At 39.3% G+C, this 24,648-nt stretch overlaps 2 protein-coding genes across 4 annotated transcripts in view; one reads left to right on the top strand and one right to left on the bottom strand.

Moving 5' to 3' along the window:
• Window positions 1-8,414, top strand: part of elk4 (ETS transcription factor ELK4) — a 26,808-nt gene extending 18,394 nt beyond the window's left edge. For 2 of the 3 annotated variants that reach the window (XM_015058389.1, XM_015058388.1), the window contains exons 5-6: window positions 3,380-3,499; window positions 3,579-8,414. In XM_015058389.1, coding sequence (XP_014913875.1) covers window positions 3,380-3,499; window positions 3,579-3,677 — 219 coding nt within the window. In that variant the 3' untranslated portion in view covers window positions 3,678-8,414. The remainder of the gene's footprint in view (window positions 1-3,379; window positions 3,500-3,578) is intronic. The other variant, XR_001428199.1, reaches the window with a different exon arrangement.
• A 1,112-nt stretch (window positions 8,415-9,526) lies between these two features.
• Window positions 9,527-23,054, bottom strand: LOC106963465 (major facilitator superfamily domain-containing protein 4-A-like). Its single transcript, XM_015058387.1, has 12 exons — window positions 22,911-23,054; window positions 22,595-22,679; window positions 22,143-22,443; window positions 19,233-19,431; window positions 17,008-17,259; window positions 15,266-15,395; window positions 14,675-14,790; window positions 13,575-13,748; window positions 12,290-12,437; window positions 12,131-12,201; window positions 10,971-11,091; window positions 9,527-10,112 (listed from the first exon to the last, which is right to left on the bottom strand). The coding sequence occupies exons 1-12, from the start codon at window positions 22,956-22,958 to the stop codon at window positions 10,060-10,062; spliced, it is 1,698 nt and encodes a 565-aa protein (XP_014913873.1). The 5' UTR covers window positions 22,959-23,054; the 3' UTR covers window positions 9,527-10,059.
• Between the last annotated feature and the right edge of the window lie 1,594 nt (window positions 23,055-24,648).

The following is a 24,648-nucleotide window of genomic DNA, read 5'->3' as shown; positions in this document are numbered from 1 at the left end:
AAATCATCCACTGATTACTTTATCGCTACTGCTGGGGGTTCAACCAATCAGCAGCAAGCAAAGTAAATGCCAATGGTCCAGGGAGGCGTCAGTGTGATGGTTTGCTCTGAATCCAAACTCTGACTCTGAGTCAGTTTTCTGATGCAGGGTTAAAGGTCATTCCTTCAGTCTGATTCAAAGCTCCTGCTGGACTTGAACCTGCAGCACATTGTGTTCTTTTCTGATCAGCGTTTACTGCGTGGAGTTAAAACCAAACTGACAAATAACATTTCTTTGTTTCACATCTTTGTTGTAAATGACAGCTTGGGTCTCAGTGAGGCAGCATGTATAAATAGATCAAAACTGTAGTTAAAATAATCAAATCAGAGATTATAAAAGTTGACAGGTCAGACCTTAGAATGGAAAAAAAGTATCTGGCCTGAAGGGTGCATTTCTCTTTTTCTTTTTTTTAATCCAAGTTTGGATTACAATTCTGATTTATTTGGCACAAAGCAAGTACTGGGCGTTAAGAAAGAGCTCTTTACTGTCAGTCGCTGCTTTAACCATAAAATTGCGCAAATCGAAATTAGCTGAATGGAAATATGCCAGTTTCTTACACTTGTACAACCAGATATTTCTCTTTTATTTACTCTTTTTTTGCATTGTTTTTCACTGATGTTGGACAGGATATGAACCTATATAACCCGCTTTATCTGTCATGGTCCCATTTTACATCAGGAAACCCAAAGTTTTAACAGTTTCTTGCTCTCATCCACTTTCCTGTTTTACATTCAGACATCTTTCAACTGGTGGACATCTAAACAAAGACAAGTCAACACCTTATTCCCACGATTAATTTCAAAACGCAACCAGTTAATAGTTTTCTAATTATTATTATTATTCAAACATAAAAACAGCAACAACATGTCTTTGAATGTGTGAATTCATAATCCAAGCCCACTTTAAAGTGTGTTCCAAATAGTTCCAAGCCAAATGTGACTGTAAGAAAGTGACTCTTCAGCTCCCAGATGAGCAGCAGGGGGCAGTAGAGCTCCAGCAATGTCTCCTTGTTTTTGGCTGTGTGTTGTGTCAGGGTGGATTAGATCTGCTTGTTCAGGTCAGACCTGGTCATGGCTTCCAGCTCAAACTCCCTGTCGGCTCACATATGGAGAGGACCAACATTTAGCTCTCTGTTTGCCTGTGATGGTCTTTAAAGCTGAAACTACTTTTTGCAGCATCAACACAAAACATAAAGAAAAAAAAAAAGGAGATTCTAGGTTAATTTCAGTTGATTATTCAGCAATAAGTATCACAATTTTGTGGTTTTCCGATATCTTGCATGATTTTTGTTTCACCTAACGATAATTCTTGCTTTTCAACCCTGCATTACACTGTAGAAAGTTGGAATAACAAAGTGTTTTTGATCTTATGTTGCTGCTTCTTTTCACAAGATGCTCTGAAGAAACAGATATTTCTCACAAACTTTTTTTTTTTGTCACATTTCCTCCGCAAACACGTTTGAAGGTGCAAAACCTCTTTGTTTTCACTTTCTACCAAATTTTCCTCTTCTCATCCTCCACTCCACACAGGAACCTTCACAGTTGGACCTCAGCTGTGAGTTTGGAGGAGGAGGCGGCAAAATGTGGTTCTAGTTGGAAAAACTGGGAAAACAGTTTAGGAAAACGGTTTCAGACGCCTGTAATCTGCGAATGGATGATATATGTTTTAGTCTGTGAGGCAGACACCTTATCTGATTTTACAATTAGGCTTAAAACTTTATTTTTTGATAAAGCTTTTAGTTAGACTGGGTTAGGTTACCCTGACTTGCGTCTGTAGCTGTGCTGCTACAGGTCGTACAGCCTTGTAGCGGTTAGATGGTGGATACCAACTCGAACATAACACGCCGTTCCTTGCAAATGTGAAACTTTACTCAACTAAAATTTTACAAAGCAGCTAAGTAAATTACCGCTTTATATTTTGTCTAGAAAAGTTCGTTTAGGGGAAGCTAAGCGTGCTGAACATTTTCAAAGTTAGCAAAAAAGCTAAAGAGCTGATTAGTAGAAGTCTGTGCCCCACTTCAAATAGAACACAGTTCCAAACCCACGGGCCCATTTCTGTCCTAGTGTGGAACAGAGAGCAGCCTGCGCTGACCCGCTGACCTTCTCTGTCCTCACCTTGGACTTTCTACGTTAGGTACTGACTCAGAGACGGTCCCAACCCCTGGTCCTGAGGAGACAGACCAGTAGCATATGCTGTGCCAGCTGTTGCTCCGTTGACATAATGGCGTTTTACAGCAATCATTTACAAGCTATGAGCGCCGACATTTTTATGAGGAGGATAAACAGCCAGAGCAGGGCAGCCGATAGCCAGACTAATTAAACTGCCGATATTAATCTGATAGCCTGTGGCTTCAATAAGCAGAGAACAGCTCACATACCGAACAACTAGTATCATTGCTATGTAATGTTACTGTGATTAGACTAGTACTTATTAACATTAGGGAGTGTGTGATGGGTAAATGTTTGTGTTCTTACTATTATTAATAGTAGAACTTTAATTTCTTTTTATTTTTTTACTAAAATGTAAAACTAAAATCCAGTGATATGCGATTGATCAGCACAAAGTAGTATTTACTTGTTCAGTGGAATCAAGATGTGTTCAGATATTTAAACACATTTTAACACATTGTATTTTGTATTTTGGTGATAAATCTCAATAGTGTGGTGTGCAACTCCTTTCGGTTTGCCATCCATCTTCCCATCAACTCCAACCAGCTCCCCTGTCCTGGCTGAATAAAAGCGTCCCGCATCATGATGCTGCCACCACCAAGGATACTCACTGTTTTCTGTCTCAAAAGCTATTCACATTGTTTCTCTAAATGTATCTTCAGAGTAAAGGAGCTGAATACAAAATAGATTCCAGATTTCTCAAATATTTAGAGAGAAACTATTTCTTTATTTTCATCCACTTCACAATTCATCACTACTTTGTGTTGGTTTATTTAATAAAATCCCAATAAACCATGATAGAGTTTTATGGTTGAACTGATTGCAGTTTCCAGACCTGATCTGCCGGATCAGATTTTGTGTGTGTGTGTGTGTGTGTGTGTGTGTGTGTGTGTGTGTGTGTATGAAACTTTGCTAAAAAATGGTGACAAAGTTGCTAAGCTTGGAACAGTGGGGTGACTTGATAACTGTGGACGTGCAGACATGAGCTGGTGGGTGAAAAAAGGGAACAGTGGCAGATTTTCCGGCCTCAGCGGAGCTAGATAAGAACATATTTAGCATGTAAACATTGCAGATCTCTCAAAATAGATGAAATTGGTGCAGCGCTGTAAAGTTTGTGGTCGAAGTGAATCTGTTTTCAGGTTGGTAGTTTATGCTGCTTCTGTCCCTCCCAGACTCCAACCCTCCTGCTGACTCCCAGTCCTCTGCTGTCCAACATCCACTTCTGGAGCACGCTCAGTCCCGTCGCTCCCCTCAGCCCAGCCACCAGACGCCAGGGAGCCCACCTGTTCCAGGTGGGTGTGTGAAAACGGCTCTACTTCCTGTTTCTCTGTACTCTAAAGCTGAACACCATCATTTTCTTTTCTGTCGCAGTTCCCGTCAGTCCTGAACTCCCAGTTCCAGATTCCAGTCCAGAGCCTGGATGGGACCAACACACCCGGACCCATTTCCCCAGACCCCCAGAAAACGTAGACACGGCCCAGACCCGTGTGTGACGGACGGATGAGGGCGAAGCGTTCACTTGGTCTTGTGGCATTCGCCCCCTCAGGACCCTTTTCTGTTCGCCATCCTGATGCATTCATTTTGTCTGGCTTATTTTGGGATCACAGCAGATGAAAAGGAGAGAGGAATTTCCATGGTAACCGCACCGGACACAATCTGCTTCACTCCTAATGGGATTCTAGCTGTGGCTTTGCTGCCAGACCGGTTCTTCTGACCCGAGTCAACTCTGGTCGTTTGTTGCTCCAACTGATCATACGCCTGCCTCAGCTGCTCACTACCTGACCCACACCACCTCCACCCTTCTGTCTTATTCTGACTTGTGGCCACAATCCAAACTGAACCTTAAGTTATGCTTCTGCAGTGCTTTGCAGATGTTCTAACATTCCTTTCACACTTTTTTCTGTGATACAATCCCAACATTCAGTGCGTTTCATTTGGATTGGATCTCAGAGAGTGGGAGGAGTGTGAATACTTATGCAAGCCACTGTGTGTGTTTGTTTTAATGAAACTTATGTGGACACCCTGACGGCCATGTTGACCTGTTCTGCCTTCTTTAGGGAAGAAAGAGAAGCCATACAGCATTTTTGGCCACAGGGGGCACCCATCCAGCTGTAGTTCTCTGTCATGGATCACTAGTGTCATCGGCTTGTTGGGGAGGGAAACCAGAGAACGGAAACAGAGGGAAGCGGCTCGTTTGTTAGTGAGTGAGCTTTTTTATTATCACCAGCTGGCCTTTAAAACATTGTTTAGAAATGAGAAGGGAAAAAAAAAACACGTCAGGGCAACTGTTTGCAAGGATAAGATGGATGCAGGGATTTCTGTGGTTGAAATGTCTCCCTATGATTTTGTGAAAAAATGAATACCATACAAACTTTTTGATGCTCAATATTTGTGGAAATCCTGAGCAGTTGTTTGTTGCATCTTTATAGATCCAGTAAGAACCTTATAGGCATTTAGTTTAACTTCAAATTAAAAACATATTTTGTTGAATCTCCAGTAGCAGTCAGACTTGCAACAAATCTAGAAAATCCTCTGACTAAAGATAGTTGTTGCATGGCAGTCTTATGACTGTAATGACATGCTAACAGCTAAATATCCAGGGACAAAGACAATATTCCACAGTAACATGTCCTGGATGACATCATCAGTACTTACCAAACACTGCTAATCCACCTCATTTGCTTTGGCCGCTCCCCTTTAACTCTCTGCCTGTCCGTATGGTTACCAAGCCGAGCAGAGAGGGTTTGAACTTCCTGTTCCTCTCTCTGCTCTGCATCATGAAGCCTCCTCTTCAACTCTGCTTGGAATTATTGTAGCTTTTACGATGCTAATCAGTTGCTCCTATTTGGAAAAACAATACGTTGTTGCCATGGCTACGCATTCTAGCTGTCCACAAGTAAAAAAAAAAAAACAAGCTTAATTTAATAATGCAACACCTCAACCAAAAGGATTAACAAAAGTGTAGAAGAAGAAATGAGAGCTAGTGTAGCTCCTGCTGCCACCACCAGTGGCACTGTTCTAGAACAAGTTTGATTCCAGTTCAGCCCTGGACATCCCTACATACATGTAATATTTAGCAGTTGGTTATTTCTTCAGTATCTGCTTAGTGACATGCGTATTTGTGCAACTCCAGGTTCATTCAGTCTGTCCTGTAAACTTCTACGTTCTTGGCAGCAGATGCTGCCATCTTCCCTCTGTTTCCAGTTTAAAAAGCTCCAAACAATACGGATGGAATTAAAGCCAAGACTGTTGATGGCTCTTTTTTGTTGTTATTTTTAACCGCAAATAGCAATACCTTTGCTTGCCCAACAGTCAGCCAAAACATTATAACCTCTTTCTGCTGCTGAGCTGGGAATGCACCGAGAAGTCAGCCGGAATCAGGTCTGCTCAAGACACTAGCAACATTCTTCGGTGTGGAAGTTCTTACTGTGGGAAGCAAGAAAGGGTTAAAAGCGACTTAAATGTAAATGTATTGTCAGCCGTTTGCTGACAATATTTTCAACAGAAAATAGGAAAGCTAAACCTATTACTGAAAAGTTGTTCCCTTATATATTTTCCTAAGGTTTTATTCTCCAAATTTAAATAGCCACCGCTCACAGGAAACATTTTATTTGCTGTTTTTTTGTTCTTTTTTTATTGTAATTGACTAAAATGAAACAGAAATGTCCAACAGCAGGGCATCATGTGTTTGGACGCCAGTTTGTAGCTTAAAGTTGCTTCTCAGCTTTAATGCTTAAAATCCAAGGTGTCAAACTCGAGGCCCGTGGGCCGAATGTGGCCCACTATTTATATGGCCCCTCTAATCTCAAGATCTCCACATGAATCCAATCAGATTATTTTTTAACGATACATTGTCAAATTACATCAAAGATTAAAGTTGATTTAAGTTTCAAAAGTAAAGCGATAATATTCTAACAGTTCCTTAATAGGTAATTTTATCAATTAATTTCATCAAAGATGCAACTATTATTTTAGTTATCGATTAAATGTATTGATTATTCTGACAATTAAACTATGTGAAGTATATATAATATATAAATGCATATAAGAGCATTTCTTTAGTGAATGCTGGATCATTTGTCACAAAAGATGAATCTGCAACTAAAAATACTTTTAATATCAACATGTAAAAAAAATCTCAGGCGATTCTGCTTGACTTGACAAACACACTGAAAAAGTGAAACATTTGATCCAAGTTAAAAAAGATGGACTTAATCAAATTAAGTTTACCCAAGTACATATATTAATCTAAGTTATGTTATACACGCATGAATAAATTAAGTTTGACAAACTTAATTCGATTTCATGTAACAATTCTTTCTCCTTTTTTCAGTGTAGTTAATAAATGGGTAGCAAAGGTGCTATTTTTAAGAGTCTGAACGAGGTGAAATTAAAACTGCCACTTTAGGATTTCTGGGTAAAACATTTACGGCTCTTTTCTTTTATCTTAAATGCAAATTGTATATATTTTTTTTGTACAGTTTTGACTTAATTGCTGCTCTGACTCCGTTGTACTTTCAGCAAACTCCTTTTTGTGGATCCGTATACTCGAGCTTAATGGTTAATCGATTACTAAATCAGCTTACAATTATTTCAATAACCAATTCATCCAATTAATCGCTATCCAAGATCTCGATGCAACCAGAAATGAAAGAGTGACAAAGTTGCATCTCTCTCTCCTTCTGATTGGGTACTGATGTTTCGGGTCGTTCTCGCCGTCTGATTGGCTGGTGATGTTTTGGTTCTTTAACCCAGAGCGCTGCCTGGACATTTCCCTGCTGCCTGCCTATCAGCCACCTGATTCCCACTCCACGCGTTTTACCCGACTTTAAAGCCATAAGTCTGATGCAGACTCCAGACGTACTCCCCGCCTCTCTATGCCATCTAACATTGAAAGCGTGCGTGGCGCTTGTTTACACCGTACTTGGATTAAAGAAAAAAAAACACAGAGGTGTGTTCTGTTTTTAACCAAAGTGTTGAACTCTAACCCAGGGACGGGTTAGACGGGTTGGTGCAGGACACGCGCTCACTCAGATGGAAACGGTGCCTTACCGCAGCCAAGCCCAAGGTCAGCCTCACTAAGCTCTCTCACACATGGAGCTCTTTTTATTTTATTTGATTTTATTTTAAATTTCAGACGCCGTATCTTAGATGTCGACCAAACCAGAGAATTGGAGGAAACTCAGCAGCGGTGTAATTCTGGATGCATTACTGTACATACAGACAGCGACATGAGCCGACGCGCTCAGCATGTAAAATACCAGCTTCATGTCGGCGGCCATGTTCCTTCTTAACCTGCCTCTAAATGTTTGCTCAGAAAGTGTATAGATAAATATATATATATAGAGAGAGAAGGAGAAAAAAACCCTGTCTTTAACTCATTGTAACCTCCATTTATTTTCCTGTAATGCAATAGAATTTTCAGAATAATTTCTATTTTTGTAAATCAGTGTCTGCTTTTTAATATTCCTCTTTGTGCATGTTTTTTTTGTATCCTTGTTTTATTTTGTGTAATTTTTGGGGAATTAATTTTTTTTTCCTTTCTTTTTTTAGGAATCAAAGCCTTATTGGGACAAAATCAAAGTCTGTTTTGTATGTTGACTGTTTTTTGATATTGTGTTGATATTGTACATGCAGATGTTGTGATCAGACGTTTGCACTTAAGAGTCGGGGGTTCCTGTCATATTGGATTCTGTCACTTTTCTAGGATTTCCTTTGATGACTAAAGAAATGTATTTTTCCCCGTAAAGGGAGGACTTCATTATGCACTTGTATTTTATAAGAACAAAAGGAGCTAAATCTAAAGTTTTACAGTTTGTATGGAAAAAAAAGACTAATTTGTAATTAGGCACTTGCACAAATATTTATAAAAATGTCTACAACCCATAGAACAGATATATAGAATAAGCATTTTTTGCTGTAAGTTTAATAGTAAAAACTATGAAATAGCTATAAAATGATCCCAAAGCTTTTTTTTCTCCTCCAGTCATCTTGGAGTTCAGTTTTTTCTTCATATCTGCTCTCTTGATTCTTTTCCTTGAAATGTAAAAAGTCGTTTTTAAAGAATGACTGTTTTTGCTTTGTTTTGTCCAGTTCGATGCTTATTCAAAATGTTTACAAGCTGCTTGTCTTGAGTGGCATATTGATGTGCGAGAAGCCTAGAGGAATTCTGTACAAGAGACCAATAAAACAAATGTCTAACTGACACCAGCTTTAATGTGTGTGTATGTAAATCTAATCAGTCTTTGGAAACCCGGTGGTTTCTTTAAACTCCAGATCTGGTTCATGTTATTGAGATCCAGTTGAAATCAGAAGTTTGCGTAAACTGAATAAAGACATTTTTTTCCTCCCCAACTGAAGTGAAATCAGAACAAACTTCTCTTGTCTTAGATGAGTTAGAATTACCAAAATTATTTCTATTTCCAGATGCCACAATGATGAGACTCATAATTGTTTTTTTTAAAACATATTTATCTCTGAATTAAAATCCTTTCAATGAGACAAAATGCAGGAGTGACCAGAGTTTCCTCTGGCTGGATAGATGACAGTATTTGTGTCCAAGTTCATACAGGTGGAAATTATTTCAAATAATGCAAAAATATTAGCGACAAATTAAAATCTTAAGACACAAAGTACTCATCTGTTAAACACTTTTTGGATTCTCTATTCTCAGTGAATGGAACATTTATCCACTGGCTTTAATTCAAAAGCTGAGTGACGCACCCAAATCTGCTTTTCATTATTTTTTTAAAGGTTGACTCAAAACAGCAAGTTTTAAAAAAGGGAGCAAAATCATTTTCTTAATGCTTATAATAAAGTTTTTTTCTATTTACATCAATATTCTGGTCCAACAACATTTATCCCAAAGGGAAATTAAATATTTTAGTACTTCTGGCTATCTTCTAAAAGTGGTTAATGTAAATCTCCAGTAGCAGTCAGTCTTACGACTAAGCCGAGGAGGCCTCTGACTAAAGATAGTTGCTGTGTGAAAGTCTCATGACACGCAAACAGCTCAACACCCAACGACAAAAAAAAAACATTCTTCACAACATGTCCTGGATGAAGACAGTTGTTGGCTCAGACGTAAAACAATTCCTTGTTCCCATAGTTACACATCATAAATGATGAACCAGAGGGAATAATTGTCCAAAGATTGAACTCAGCTTGAGTGACACAGTTCTAGAACAATGCAAATATGCAAAACTCTGTCAAAGTTTTGGATCTGCAGTGATTTATGCATTTCTTAAGAAAAATCTGATTTGATTATTTGTTTAGTTAAAATATTGGAAGTTCTGTTCATTGATTAGCAGAAAAAAAAACTTTTTCAGTGATTCTTTTTATTATTATATCTTGGCAAATGTGACAAAAGATTTGGACAACACTGTCAGAAGAAACCAGCAGTGCCTGTTGCTGTGCCCTGCCAGTCAGCTGGCTGAAATAAAGCCGTTACACTTTTCTGTTGCTCTCATGAAAGACAGCAGGTCTTCATCAACCTGATACTGTTTTTTTATACCACAGAAGAAAAGAACAAACATTTCTGCTCAATAAACACTTGAAAAATGAAACCAACTCCTGTTTTAAATGTTAATTTTTCCTCCAGGCTAAATATCAAAAGATAAAACATAATAGAAAACAGAACAATATCATATTAGCAGCAAGAGGAAAAATTGATTCCCTCTGTTTTAAATAAAGCAGTTTGATCAAGTTTGACGTGTTTGTTGAAAGTGTTTGTTGTACCATGTTACAGTGAAACGACAGCTCTGACTGCCACACCGGCTCAAGCCCAGAAACCTGAGGTTAGAAACCGTCCTCAGACTGAAGCAGTCAGTCCAGCTGTCATGATGTCTGGACATCAGGAGCCTCCGCTCTTCGACTCATCCTTCATGTCCAGACATGGAGTCGAATCTGAAAGACAAACATTTGCAACTGAAGTTCAGTCAAAAATGAGACGCTTAGATTCAAACGAATGCATCGTTGCTCCCTGGGTGGCTCCGATAGTTTTGAATGCCACTTCCAAGCTGGTTGGAGATCAGAGCAAAACAGATGCTACATATGTTGATCTCTGTCACTGAAGTACCACAAAGTTTTAGAGACAGGCTAAGAAGTTTCAACAGTAAAGTCATAGCATTAAAGTCATAATGTTTATGACTTTATTATGAGAATAAAGTCAAATGACCGTGATAAAATCAGAGGACATGAGAATAAAACAAGAGTACTGCTGTACGACAGTAAGGTCAACAAAAGCACAAAAAAACAAGTCATGAGAAAATGAGAACAAAGTTGTAATAATATGAAAGTAAAGTCATAATATCAGAATAAGGTCGCATAGCAGGAGACATTTTATGGAAATTCCTCCAGGAAAAATAATTAAAAAAAAAATTAAATGAGGAACGTTGAGCATCTTGTGAAGTTATACTTTGGAATCGGCTTTACAAATAAGTTCTTAATCTTTTAACAAATCACCATCAGATAATTGTCAATAGCAGGACGACTGCAAAAAAAACAAAAACACCTGAGTCAATTTCCAAGACAGAATCACTGACTGGACCAGCTTCAGGTCTTTAACTGTTACAGCTTTGCTTGCATTAAAAAAATAAAACATTTTTTTTGTAATTTTCTTGTAATATTGTCTCTTTATTCTACTAATATTAGGACTCTATTCTCATATTTAAAAAAAAAAAATCTTATTCTGGCCCCAGGACTACTTTGCTGGTGTCTGAGGATGTGCAGTGCGGTGTCGGCATCGTGTTTGAGTGGATCTACCTGTCTGAAGGTTTCTGTGAACCCGGTGGACGTAGAGGAGCAGCAGGAACAGACAGAAGCTGATGAAGGACGTTATGGTCGTACACAACAGGAAGGAGTAGCTGCCTTTACTGTGGATCACCTACAGAAAGCAACACACACACATCCTGAGCACCAACCCGAAAACATCAGCTGTGAGGTTTAGACAACAGGGTAGAGGTCATTTACTGCTGCTACATCACATAGCTTAACTAATCTAATCTATTAAATTAAATAATGATTTCAATGGGTTTTTTTTTAAATAAATGACGTTTGATTAAAAAAAAAAAAAACAATTAGTTTTTTTTAACAACAAAATTTTGAAATTGGAAAAGGAAGATCCACTGTCAGAAACCAGCAGTCCCTAGTTAGAGGTCTATCAAAAACAAAAAACAAAGAAAGGCATCACTAAGTCTGAGTTTTGTTTACAGAAACCTCCTAATGCATTTTATTTACCATTTCTGTTGTGTGGAGCATTAATTTCCATTTCATTTATTGGTTTCGGATGTTGTCTTATTTTGGATATTTAAAATATCTTCCATCTTCAGATAGAAGATATTTTCTATATCTTCTATCCAGTATGAACTGGAGGTAGAAGTTTATTGGTCCTTGAGAGGGCAAACATGCTTTATTATCCAATTTTCTATACATTACTTAAAAACTGGTTTCAATACACCAAAATGATCGTTTATCACAATAATTTCTAGGACAGTTTATTCTCCAGAAATTTTTTTATGGTGACTGGCTGAGGTATCAGCACACTGAGCATACAGAGCTAGAGTGGAGTTGGAACGGTCCAGTCAAAGTTCTGACCTGAGTTCAGGACAGAGTTTGTGGTGAGACTTGAAAACATTCAGCGTCTCTCTCTCCACCCACGCTGGCTGAACTAGATGCAGACGTGCAAAACTTAAAGACTCACAGCTGGAGCTGCAGCAAAACCTGCCTCTACAAAGCACGGCGTCAGAGAACCGCACGTTTTATGTTTTTGTTCATCCAAATGATTTTCCTTCTACTTCAGTTTACGTGCATTGCTTCAAATCTAATTAATCCAGAGCGCAGCTGGAAAGGAAAGGCTTCACAAATATTTTCTGTAACGTTTCATGTGATCAGAATCATGAACAACCAGATGGGACGATTCTCACCGATCCCACAAGCAGCTGCAGCAGCATCTCTCCTGTGCTGGCGCTCGTCACCAGGACGATTGTGGCGGAGCCTTCGATGCACAGATAACAAACAAGTCGGCATGGAGACCAGGAGCAACAGATAAGATGAGGTGATGGAAAGGCAGAGCACTATGTGACCTTTGTAGTCCAGGACGTCTTCAGTGAAGGCCAGCATGGAGGGGAACACGCTGCTGATGCACAGGCCCAGAACACAGGTGGCCATGAACAGGAACACATGGCTGGAGTAGAAGATCAGGAGCAGGAGCTGGACCAGGATGACGCCCACCTGACACACACACACACACACACACACACACACACACACACACACACACACACACACACACACACACACGTTTGCATGACTATGTCTGTGGGGACTTTCCATTGACTTCCATTCATTTCTACAGCCTAACCCTTATCCTAACCCTACCCATTACATACCTAACCCTAACCAAAACTCAATTCACCCCTTAGTCCTAAAACTGACCCCTGACCCAAAAGCAGCGTTTCCCCTCGTGGGGATCAGGCTTCGGCCCCCACAAGGAGCAGTGGGTCCTCACAACGTAGTATGTGTCAGGAAAATGGTCCCACAAGGTATTACAAATGGTGAATGGGTTGTTTTATTTTTGTTCTTTTCATCAAAAGTTCTTCTTCTGAGAATATTCAGTGTCTACAGACTCAGTTTGAATCTGAAAGCTAACTCCAGTCCTGGTGCATGGAGCTCAGCTCAGACCCACAGCCTCTCATGGACTTACTTTATCGCCACAAAACAGCACAAAGCCCAACAATGAATGGCCTTTTATGAAATTAGAAACTGTATCATATCTCTGATATGAACATTTTGGTAACCCTTTATTTGATGGGGTGTGCATAAGGCTGACATGACACCATTAAACATGAACATGAAGACATCTTCACGAATGTCTCACTGTTGTCATGAAGTGACATTCGGTAAATAATGACACTTTAATGCAAAGTCGACACTTTTCATTGGCCTTTCAATGCAACTTCTAGAGCAACTTTGCATTAAAAGTGTCATTATTTACCGAATGTCACTTCATGACAACAGTGAGACATTCATGAAGACTCCTTCATGTTCATAACAGATGTTATATCATGTTTATGACAGTGTCATGTCAGTCTGACAGCCAGTCAAATAAAGTGTTACCAACATTTCCAGCTCTAATAGCTGCTAGCAGCAGCAGCCGCTGTAGGACTGTGGGCCTGCTTCACCTTCTGAGCAGGTATGAAAAAGACAATAGAATCAGAATGCCAGACATGCGTCTTCATAACAACACTGTGCAAACAGTTTAGCTCCCACATTATATCCTGGCGTTTACATTCCCGCCCATTTCAAATATTTGACTCCAAGCAGCGTGCCAGACCTCTGCCGGACCTCATTTCAGCAGCTGCCTCATACCAGACTAACGGAGAGCAGAGCCGGTGCTGCGTATCGGTAGGAGAAGAAGATGAAGCACAGCCTTCCTGCCGTGATGGAGGCCCAGAACACGCTGTCCAGACAGCCGGCTGCCTTGTAGCCCATGAGCAGAGGGGGGGAGACGGCGTAGGTGTAGACGAAGCCGGCGTAGCAGCCCTGCAGGAGAAACCATGAGAGCGGCAGGTGAAGCAAAGCCGCTGGAGGAGGAGCTGGTGTCTGCATACAGGAATGTTAGCATGGATTAATGAAGCCAGGCTGGGCTGCTCTAAGGTTTTCACCCACCTTCAGATGGCTCACCTGACAACCATTCACTTCAACGGGTTTCATGGGATACAAAGTGAAACTGTTCTAATTTTAAGTAGACAAAATCCACTCCCTTGCTGAGGTGGACATTTATCATATCACTTTATCATGATAAATTTCTTAGAAGAATTTTCATTTATTGTCATGATAAATTCCAATTCATTCAGTTAAAAAAAGGCAGTAATGTCTGTCATTTTTAATATTTCTCTATGGTATTTGTTCAGCAAGAGCCTCGATAAAATCCAATAAATTTGAAAATATGATTAAATGCAGTTACTGTGTGCAGTTTAGTGATGTAACTATGTTACCTTCAGTTGTTATAAAAATGCTGCATGTATCGAACATGACTGAATCAAAACATGACTTTGCAGTTTGATGCCTTGAAATTGGGCCTCTGTCTCTTTAAGAAGCTCCTCCTCTTTCCCACACTGCCTTCAGGAGAGGCTTCAGTCGAGTGCTTGTTTTTGAAGGACAATTTTCTTTACAGAGACTTCAATGTCCAGTTTAATTTGTGCGTGTTTTGTTTACTTATTTTTGGAAATATAAAATGTTAGAAATGAAAAGACTGGTCCAGTCAAAGTTCAGACCAGAATCCAAATGAGAGTCACTGGGAAAATTTGAAACCTGATGGTAAAAAAACCACTCCATCAAAACTGAGGGGTTTGTATGATTTTGCTAAGAACAGAGGGACCTGCAGCTGTGACTGCAGCAGAGTTTGGTTTAACTGAGCAGCTTCAGAACATCAGCAACAGAAAACATGCGTTTCTGTTTGCGCTCACTATAATTCCATCAGTGATGAAGACGATGGCTCCGCCCAAGGCATGAATGATGAAGAAGGTAGCGGGGTGGCCCTGCAGGTTGCTGGGCCTGCAGCAGTCCAGTAGTCCTCCGTGTCCTGCAGAGACAGGAAGAAGATCTGTTGTCTTCACCAACACACGAGGGCTGAAATGATTAATCATGAGTAATCGATTTCTGAAATAACCATCAACTAAATTAGGAATCAATTGTTAATTAAGGTCAAAAAAAGACCATTCACTGAAAAGACACTACAGCCAGAGCAGGAATTGACTCATAAATGTACAAAGAAATCTAAATGTTTTGCATTTAAGATAATAAAAAAAACTGTCAGTAAATATGTTCTATCAAGAACTCTTCATGTGGCAGATTTTTGCTTCACCTGGATAAAAAAGTGAACTTTTTACATGTTGATCTTAGAAGAATCTTTTTTAGCAACAGATTCAACCTTTGCTGCAATTACTGATCAAGCGTTTACTGAAAGAATGAAATTATTATTTTCTTATTTAAAACAGGAATAATTCGTTTACTTGTATTTGTGTGTATTTCTAATATTGCATAAAAACAGCTGTCACCTTGCTGTTGCTCCTTGGTGGGGTGGGAACTGATGTCAGGCTTCTTGGTGATCAGAGGGGGGCTGCTCCGGCAGCACCTCACCAGTCTCTCATGGAACATCAATGCGAGAACTGCTGCTGGGACAGGGAGCTGCACACAAACGCACACGTACACACACACACACACACAGCTGTTTACTCTGATGATGAGCAAAGGCTTCCTTCCTGTCACCTGATTTCACTCATGAGCTCCGTCTCATAAAAGTCGAGTCCATCCCCTCAGATCCTGTTCAGACGGACCAAACTGGTCACAGTTCTGAAGGAGGACAAAAATGTATACCTGTAATTTATATTCCTACTTCGGTCATTTATTTATTTTTTGTACAGTAACATAACTTACTGTGAATCTGTGGAGATAAGAAGCAAATGCTGAGTATTGTGGTCCCGTGTTCCTCAGAGTTGTTTTCCAGTCTAACCAGGCTATAATAAATGCTTAATGTAATAATCCACTTTGCTGTTCAGTGCTTCAGTAAACTGACTGTAATCTGACTGTTTTTGCAGAGAGAAAAGACACGAAGAAGAATCCTGCTGCTTCCAGGCTGCTTAGCTCCAATCCTGTGTTAAACAGTGGAAATGTTGCTGCTCTTTCATAATCCCATGTTGATTTCTGTCTTTGAGCAATTTATTGACTTACAGTATGAATCAAGCACTCAGGCTGCAGTATGTCAAGTCTCTAATCTGTAGGGCTGTAAAGATTCATGCAGCTTGCAAAATCATACGGCACGCCTTATGAGACAGGACAGCATTTTGTTACATATTTAGGAAAATAAATGACCACACTTTTTTTTTCCTTTTAATGGTTTCCCAAACTAAACTGTTTTAATAATAAAGAAGAAGAAATTCCTCTTACCTGCAGCAGAAAGATGTCATACCTTTGTGTTAAAAAGTAAATAAACCCAAAGGGTGGCAGAAGCTAAGATAAGCTAAGCTAAGCTGCCTTGAGCTAGTTAAAGTAAAACAGAAGATGTTAAAATCGGCTGGATTGTGACATGCAGATGTTTGTTTAGTTTAAACCGAAGGGAATCTGACATCTGCTCCAATTCAAGAAGACTTCATTTGGGGAAACGGCATGTTGGTGAGCCTCATGTCGTCTTCAGCCTCATGTCGTTGTAAATGGTGATGCTCTAGGCAGGAAGGATCTTCAGTAGCAGTCAGTCTTGCAACGAATCCGGAAAAGCCTCTGACTGAAGACTGTTGCTGTCTGACTGTCTCATGACCATCATGACATGCCAACAGCTCTACATCCAGGCAGCAGAGCTAATGTTCAACAGTAACATTTATGACCATCATGATGACTCAAGGGTAACATGGATGACATCACTTGTTAGCTAGCTCTGCTGATCCAGCCGTTTGCTTTTGCCGCTCCCCTTCAAGTCTCTGTCTGGCTAGAAAGCTGAGAGAGAGAGTCTGGGATCTGATGTTCATTATAGTGATAGAACTGAACTTCCTCCTTCTCTCTCTGCATCTATGGAGACACTTTGTTCTAATTTGGAAGTAGAAATTTATTTGTTTTTTTTATCCACCCAAAGCTGCTGTAGGTTACTTTTAGATCATTTTTTTTTACATAATTGTTCAAATTGTCATTATGTCCTGACAGTATTATATGATCATCTCCTCTGTGGTACTACAGTCATCTGCAGAAATTCAAAAAAATAAAATACGTCTATAAACATATAAACGCATGAAATGTAACATGAACTCACGTTGATAACAGCCATGATCCAGAAAGCGTACGACACCCTGGTGACGACCACGCCCTCCGTGTACAGAGGGTACTGGGAGGCGTTGTGCAGCGGGGCGCCATGTCCGGCCAGGGTGTTCCGGAGGTGTTCCAGGTCCGAGCCGGACGAGTTGGCAGTCCAGTTGGCTGAGAGGACGCAGCTGTTCTCCGCCAGGAACGGGTCAACCACCAGAGGGCTGACCAATGCTCCAAGGCCAATGAAGAAATGCAAAGCCTGATGGGAGGAATGAAGGCTGAGGCAACGTGAAGTGGTTCATAACTGAAGTGGAGGAAAAATGGTACATGGGTTTATATTTTTTTTGGGGGGACAAATTTAAATGACTTGCTTCTCAAATCTGAGAAGAAGCAGCCTACTGGTGACCAGATGGCAGGGCAGGAGGGGGAGAAACCTTTTTGGGGGAATGTTGGGGGGTTTGGTGGATTTTGAGATGCCACCAAAACATCTCCAAAAATGTTTCATGACTGGACTGGATCTGTGTTTTAGGAATCTATAAATCCATTCTTCCTACCAGAACTGCACACTTAAAGTACAGAGAACGTCGCTCTTCCTTTAAACAATCAACATTCCAGAAAGCACCATCATCTCTTTCCAGGATAAATGTGATCAGATTTCCCACTCAGGGTTTTCAGCTGCAGCTCTTCACAGCTGAACTCTTTCTATCCAGGAGATAGAACTTTTACAAGAAAAGACTCATTTTTATGGAAGCCCATTTCCACCATGAAATAAAAAAAATAAAATTAAAATTAAAATTAAATAAAAGCCCAGCATAAAGTCAGAATTTTGAGTTTTAAAATCATAATTATGAGATACTGAAGCAAACCTCCTGGAGAAACAGTGCAACTTTGAATCTCATAATTATGACTGTGAAACTTATAATTATGACTTTATATTTCATAATTATGACTTTGAAAGTAGAAAATATTACCTTTATTCTTATAATGATGACTTTCTGTTGGACTTTTATTTTTTTCTTCCATGGCAAAAATGAGCTTCCAAACATTTTATATGGGTAAAATACATTATTATCATTATTATTTATTTAAGTCTCTAATGTAATTTTGGTCATAGAAAAACATTCAACTACTTTTAGACATCTATCTGAAGCTGAAAAAAAGCACTTTAAAAACATGCAAAGGTATTTTTGGATATCTGTTAAAACATTTTCTGATTCTATCTTCACTTTATCTAACTGAATAATTATAATCACATTCAATAAAATCAAACTAAGTCTTCATTTCATTCAGGTTTGCGTTCATCACTAAAGCCTCCAACAATGAATCCAGCCAGTCACAACTGTGATCCATAGAGTTCCATTTTTACACAATAAGACAGTTTGTGCTTTGCAGTGAAGATAATTAAAATGACTGTTACAGTTTCATTGTGCTCCCTTTCTAAAAGTAATAACGTGGCATTACTTTATGATTACAGTTTGAAAAGTCACAAACCTGCAAGTCAATAACTTTCCCTCTCTAGCAGCTGAACCTGAAGTTTCCAGAGTTACGCCTCTCTCAGTGCTGGTGCAGAACTAGAATTAAAAAAAAACCTTTCATTACAGCTCAGGCTGTGAATATTCATCCTACTGTTCAACAGTAACGGGTAGGAGGAATATTTCTCTGACAGAGAGCAACTTTTCTGGCATGGTTCCACTTAATTAAAAACAGAAAAAGATTGGAGATTGACCATGACCTCAGTTTATCATCAGAGTCTTTGAAATAACTCAACTTTCTAACTCTTATCAGCAAGAAAAACATGTTGAGTTCTTTCATTAATCTCTTCTCTCTCATGTCTGAGGTCAGTGTTGCCTACTGATAGAAAATCAGAAGCTTGTGTCCTTGAATTGGAATTTTATTTTATTACATTTTTAGCTTAAAAAGCTTAGTTTGTGGACAAAAAGGTTCTTGTCAGATAAAGCTGCCTAAGATTTTTTTTAAACATTCTGAGTTGTTCCATTGGATGCAACACAAGGAAACACCAAACAAGATGACGGAAACGCTGCTGATTGTTCCGATTAGTGATGATGACATTTTCTGGACTTTGGTTCCAGTTCTTCAGTAAATGGATGTAGCATTGCAAATAATAATTATATAAAATGTATTAACATTTATTTCGGCCATAATAAATACATAGTAGCTGTGTAAAGTGTGTTTTCATTACTCGGCAGATGTGGCCCAACAAATCTGACTGACCTGCAGGAAGACGGCAGAGTCCTTCTGGTAGAGCCTCACCAGCTGCAGGTTCCCGATTGTGTCTATGACGCCCATGGCGGCTCCCGCCACTCCCATGGCGACGGACAGCAGGATCACATGGTGACACAGCGGTATGACGGCAAAAACCAGGGAGATGACGAGCGCCGAGGCGAAGAGGGCCGACAGGGAGGACAGCAGGCTGGAGGAACACAGACAAGCCGACATGTTAACAAGCATTCTGCTGGCGTTCTGAGTTAACTTTGAGTTCTGTTTTTCAACCCATGAATAGTAAAACTGGTCAGGTTTCTCTTTCTAACTGGGTTTATTTCCTACATGAAGCCACATCAACTATGTCTCCTGTGCTTCCTCTGTAAGGGGAACTGCTGCAAAAATCAGTGACTTGAGCTTCTTTTCAGAACTTCTTTTTACCAAATGTGTTAAAACTGGGATCATACCAACCTGAATGTGATTGTAATATGAATACTGGATCTGCATGCATTCAATTTAGATTTATTGTGTTTTCTTACACTATTACTAAAAAGAACTGAATACATTTCTTCATTAATGTCAAGGTGTGAAACAGTACAGTGTTATTTCACTTTTAATGGTAGTCATTTCAAGACTGTACGCAAACAAATTCATCCAGCCCTTAGCAACAAGCTCCAGTTTGTAACCAGATTGACAGCTTCATAACTGTAGGATAAACACACTTCTCCTCATATTTCCTTCTTTTGCAGACTTTTCATTATTTTATTTGCCAAGTAACAGAACACCCTGTGATCAGAAGTCAGAAGTCAGAGCTGGGAATGTCACACCCAGTAAGTGTGATCCAGTTGGAGGAAGATCCACAAATAGCACAATAAACATTTAGCAAAAATAAAACAGAGCTGCATATCTGAATATTTCTACAAAGCTGTGAATACACACAAACTCAAAAGCTCACAAAAATGTCTTCACATTGTCATCATGGCGTACTGAATTTTGAGGAAAGAGATTGATTTAAAACAACTTGGAACATTAAAACGTGAACACTTTCTGGATGAACTGTGCAAATCGCTCTATAACATCCCTAACTTTTCATGCAGGAGTTTTTTAGTTTTTACAGACTTACTGGGATAAAGCGTGACGCCCTGTGCTCCCAGTTTAAACAGGACAGCCTCGTACAGCTCCAGTAAAGTTACCTTGATGTTCCACTAACTTGTATTTACCCAGTCAGCTTATCACAGCCCTCCAGCCTCACTGCTGCTTCTATTTAATCTTTACCTTGTGTACTCAGCCATCCCTGCCAACGTTCCCCTTTCCTCTTTAGGCTGTTCCTGATAAATTATATTCAACATCAGTGATCTTCACATCAAACCTGGAACATCATCACATTAATAGCCACTAGAGACTGGTGCAATGATGTCCTTAAAACTACAAAATTAAACTAATTCAAACAAGCAGAACTGTTTAATGGCTGCAGAACCTACAGGTTCAAAGAAGGAAATCCCACAGAGGAGCAGCAGTCTTGTTCTGCTAAGCATAAAGCTAACATCTACCGACACAGCTTCCTGTCCTGCTGAGGTGAACATTTTAAGTAGACTTAACTTTGTCAGAGGGCAAACTCGCATTAGCATTAAATTACTTGAAAATGTTCAATACAGCAATTTTATCACTTCTGACAAGTAACTTCTGGGACAATTTGCTGACCAGCAAAATTTGTTATTCTTAAACAAACCACAATTTTCAGATTTTAATTTGCAAAAACAAATGTTGAAAACTCTTTATGTTACTTATGGTTATAATGTGTGGAAAATGAAATTGTTCAATGGACATATTTGTAGATTAGTTACCCAACATGAGCAGGGAGAACAGGTAGCTCTACGATTTGCTTTGGACAGAATCAACTTTGAGATTGATAAAGTATTTCTGAACTGAATTTGAACTGCATTGCTAAGTCATTTTATCTTGAAATATTGTTTTCACTGTTCATGTACTCTATTGTTTTATTTGATATGGATTACAAAGAAAACAGCTAAGTACTCCACTGTTTGATTTAAAACACTTCCTGCCAACATGACCGAACATCAGACATCTTGGTGTCCATTTCCTGACCGGTGCTGCTGCCCCTCCCTTTAAAACCACAAACACAGAGAAATTATTTACTGTCCATTTCTGGTTTGTTTGGTTTTTTTTCTTCTTCAGAAAGGGATTTCCTCAACAAACATCCATTTTAATTCACGTGTGTGTGTGTCATCATATTTCGGACATTGCACTGAGACAAGCAGATGTTATTTGAATGCTGGACATTTGCCAGTCAAATGAGAAGAACTGTCAGACAGAATTTTGACAAAACTTCTAAACTAAAGTTTTAAAGGTTTTTTTCCCCCACTAAGCCTTAAAACTTCCTTAATTTATCTTAGAGGCACCTGTAAAGGGGAGGGGGTCCAAGGGGTGCCATCTTGAAAAATGTTGACCTCCCCAAAGTATCATGTTCAGGACATAGAAAGGCATTGAATCATTTTATTCAATCACATCCAAATAAATACATTTATATTTTTTTCCCCCTAAATATTTTACTGGCCTGGTCTGGCCACCCCTGTTAGAATTAGTATGCTTCATCTAATATGAAGCATACTCTTTTAATTCTCTTTTTGAATAATCTATGCAATAAAAAAATTTAATTTCTTAGTTTTGTTATTATTATTATTATTATTAGTAGTAGTAGTAGTATGTAACATGTTTTTGCCAGATATCATATTAAAGATAGTCAACTTTTTAAATTAAATGTTATTTTTAATTTATATGTAAAAAAAAAAAAAATCACTTTAATATAAGCCGTCAATGTAATGACGATAAAACAATGACGACTATAGCAGGATCAAACGTACAAGCTCCCCCACTAAACCTTTAAAAACATATTTCTCTCACGTTTTCTTGAACAGTCCGCCCACGGTGCTACCCACGAGCAGAAAGAACTGCTGTGAGAAGAAGACCCAGGTGATCTGCTGCAAGGTGGTCTGGGTCTGGCACCGCAGGTCCAGGATGGTGGGCCCCAGGAAAGCGATGCACAGGCCGAAGCTGAAGAACACGCTCCAGTAGGTGAGAGTTTGCTGCAAGTGTCGCCTGAACAGCAACCAAATCCGCTCGTCCAGCAGCCTCATGGTGGCTCCTTGAGAGCAGACCGAACTCCTCTCGGCCGCCTGCGTTTGGTTTCCTTCTGCTGGCTGGACTGGGAGCGGACACACAAGGTAAACACAACTTAATAAGTGTTAAGAAAAAAAGTTGAGCTTCTCTTTATCCGATCGACGGATGTGATGCTGATTGGCTAATTCTGCGTGGAGGTACAGCCCCCTTTTCAACATTTTCTGTCTGCTCGTTACCACTTTGCCGGTGGCTTGTCCGGCTGATAGTGCTGACTAGCACGGAGGAAGTGGCTTCCCGCTCACGTGGAGGGAAAAGGTCGACCTGTGGGATCAAAAAGTGACACCGTCAACACGAATATACAAAAAAGTACTTGTAGATTAAAGACAGATACAGTTTGTTTTTGTTTTTTGGGGGGAGGAGGGTCAAACTAGCATAATATGGTCAAATAGCCGTGAGGAATTCGTTATGCTTGTAGATTCATTAACTTTTTTCCCCCATACAGTTTGAGTTGGAGTGTTCAATCATTCTGCCAATGTGTTTTGTTGCCCTTACCGCTGAAGGTGAACACCACATTCTTGTTATTCGGTCATGGGTGTCCATAGTCAGTCCTCGTGCACGTTAGTAGTTCAACAAAGCTGGATCAAATGATGGCTCGTTAGCAGCAGAACACTGATGCTGCGTTCCAGGTGTACTCGGAACTGGGAAATTCAGACCTTCTCCCAATTAGAACGGTCTCCGAAGTTTCCCACTGAGAAACTGGGAGTACCTCTGACTTGTAACTTGCAGCGCTTATTGAAATGGACTTTGCGTTTCAAAATGGCCACTCCGCAGAAAGAGTGGCGGAAAAATGTTTATTTTATAAGAAAGACAAGTAGAGTGTGTTGTTAAGAAAATAAATTTAAGATAAGCTAATTTTAAAACTTAACATGTCTTGATTCAAATGGCCTAAATTGTGGTTTTAAATCAGTGACTTATTCTGGCCTATTGACCTTTATGTTACCTGTAGTTACAACAGATGGTTTGGTAGGATGGTTTGAACTGCCTTTTGTCTGTGTGGGAAAACAATAAGTAGAAGATCTAGTTTTTCACACTCATCTGTGAAAAGCCGTAAAACAACAGGAGTTACTGGCTTGAGAGAGGGTCAGAGATAGCTCCTGGTTGGATGAGCAAAGATACGCCTTATTTGAATAAATTAAATACAAGAGGATAAAACTTTCTACACAGAAGTAACAGATTAGATTTGCTCTTGCAATTCTCCAAAGATGTCTTTGCACGTCTTTGCTTTTCTTTCTTTCTTTCTTTTCCATTTATGTCAGGTAATGAATGTATGTTTCCGTTGTTCTGCAGTTTCTGGTGTAAGTTTGTGCATTGTCTTACTTCTGAGTTTATGCATCGTCTTATATTGGATTAAACTCTGTAATTCTGTGACGTCAACACGCATTGTTGTTTTCCTTGTGGCTACACGCGGCCGCCGAGAGGACCTGGGATCCAGGGGAAGAGAGAGAGCCAGACTTTTTCCAAAGCTAACTATAGGATTTCTTCCTTAACAGTGTCTAAAATCAATGTTAAAATGTAGCGCATGTAAATATAAACTGAACAAATTAAAGGTGGTGTTTGCTTAATCTATGTTTGCAAATAATGCTTATGGGTGTCTCTAAATTCCGCTTGCGTAACGCTATCGGGTAGCAGTTCTAGGGAGCCATTTAAAATTACATTAAAATCAAATTAAAATTACCTCCAATACATTTTCCAAAATCTAAAATTTCAAGTTATTACTGTACGTTTTCATAATTCATTTCCTATGAAATGTCACTGGAGCCACAGTAACAGAGCCACAGGTCTGTGAATGTTATGCTAAAAACACCAACAGCTTCAGTTTTCATCCCAAAATTGTGTGTTTGTACTCTGTGAAAGAGATATAACGAAGGAAAGCACTATCAAGCTAAATAATATAATTTTATTCAATTCAGTTTATTTCTGTAGTGCCAATTCACAGCACGTCTTAACTTTATAAAAAAAATCACTTCGGTTCTATCATAAATTCCAATTGATCCAGTATATTAAGGCCAGTTCATTATTCAAATTGGTTGATAAAGTTGTCTAAGGAAACCAGACATATCAATGATTCAAGCATTTTCCTTTAATGTTTACTCATCCAAGGAGCTGTGTGGTCTGACTGAAAATGATTAGTATTTTCGAAATTTATTAAAAGATTCCATTATAGCTTTTTTTTTTTTTTTTTTTAAATGTCCCAGTTATTAATACTTGTGCTGTAATTAGTGTTGTTGTG

Source organism: Poecilia latipinna, unplaced genomic scaffold, assembly GCF_001443285.1.
Source record: "Poecilia latipinna isolate Pla-1442-1.1 unplaced genomic scaffold, P_latipinna-1.0 Scaffold1537, whole genome shotgun sequence".
In the NCBI taxonomy this organism is placed as follows: domain Eukaryota; kingdom Metazoa; phylum Chordata; class Actinopteri; order Cyprinodontiformes; family Poeciliidae; genus Poecilia; species Poecilia latipinna.
This window is presented reverse-complemented; position numbering and strand designations above follow the sequence as displayed.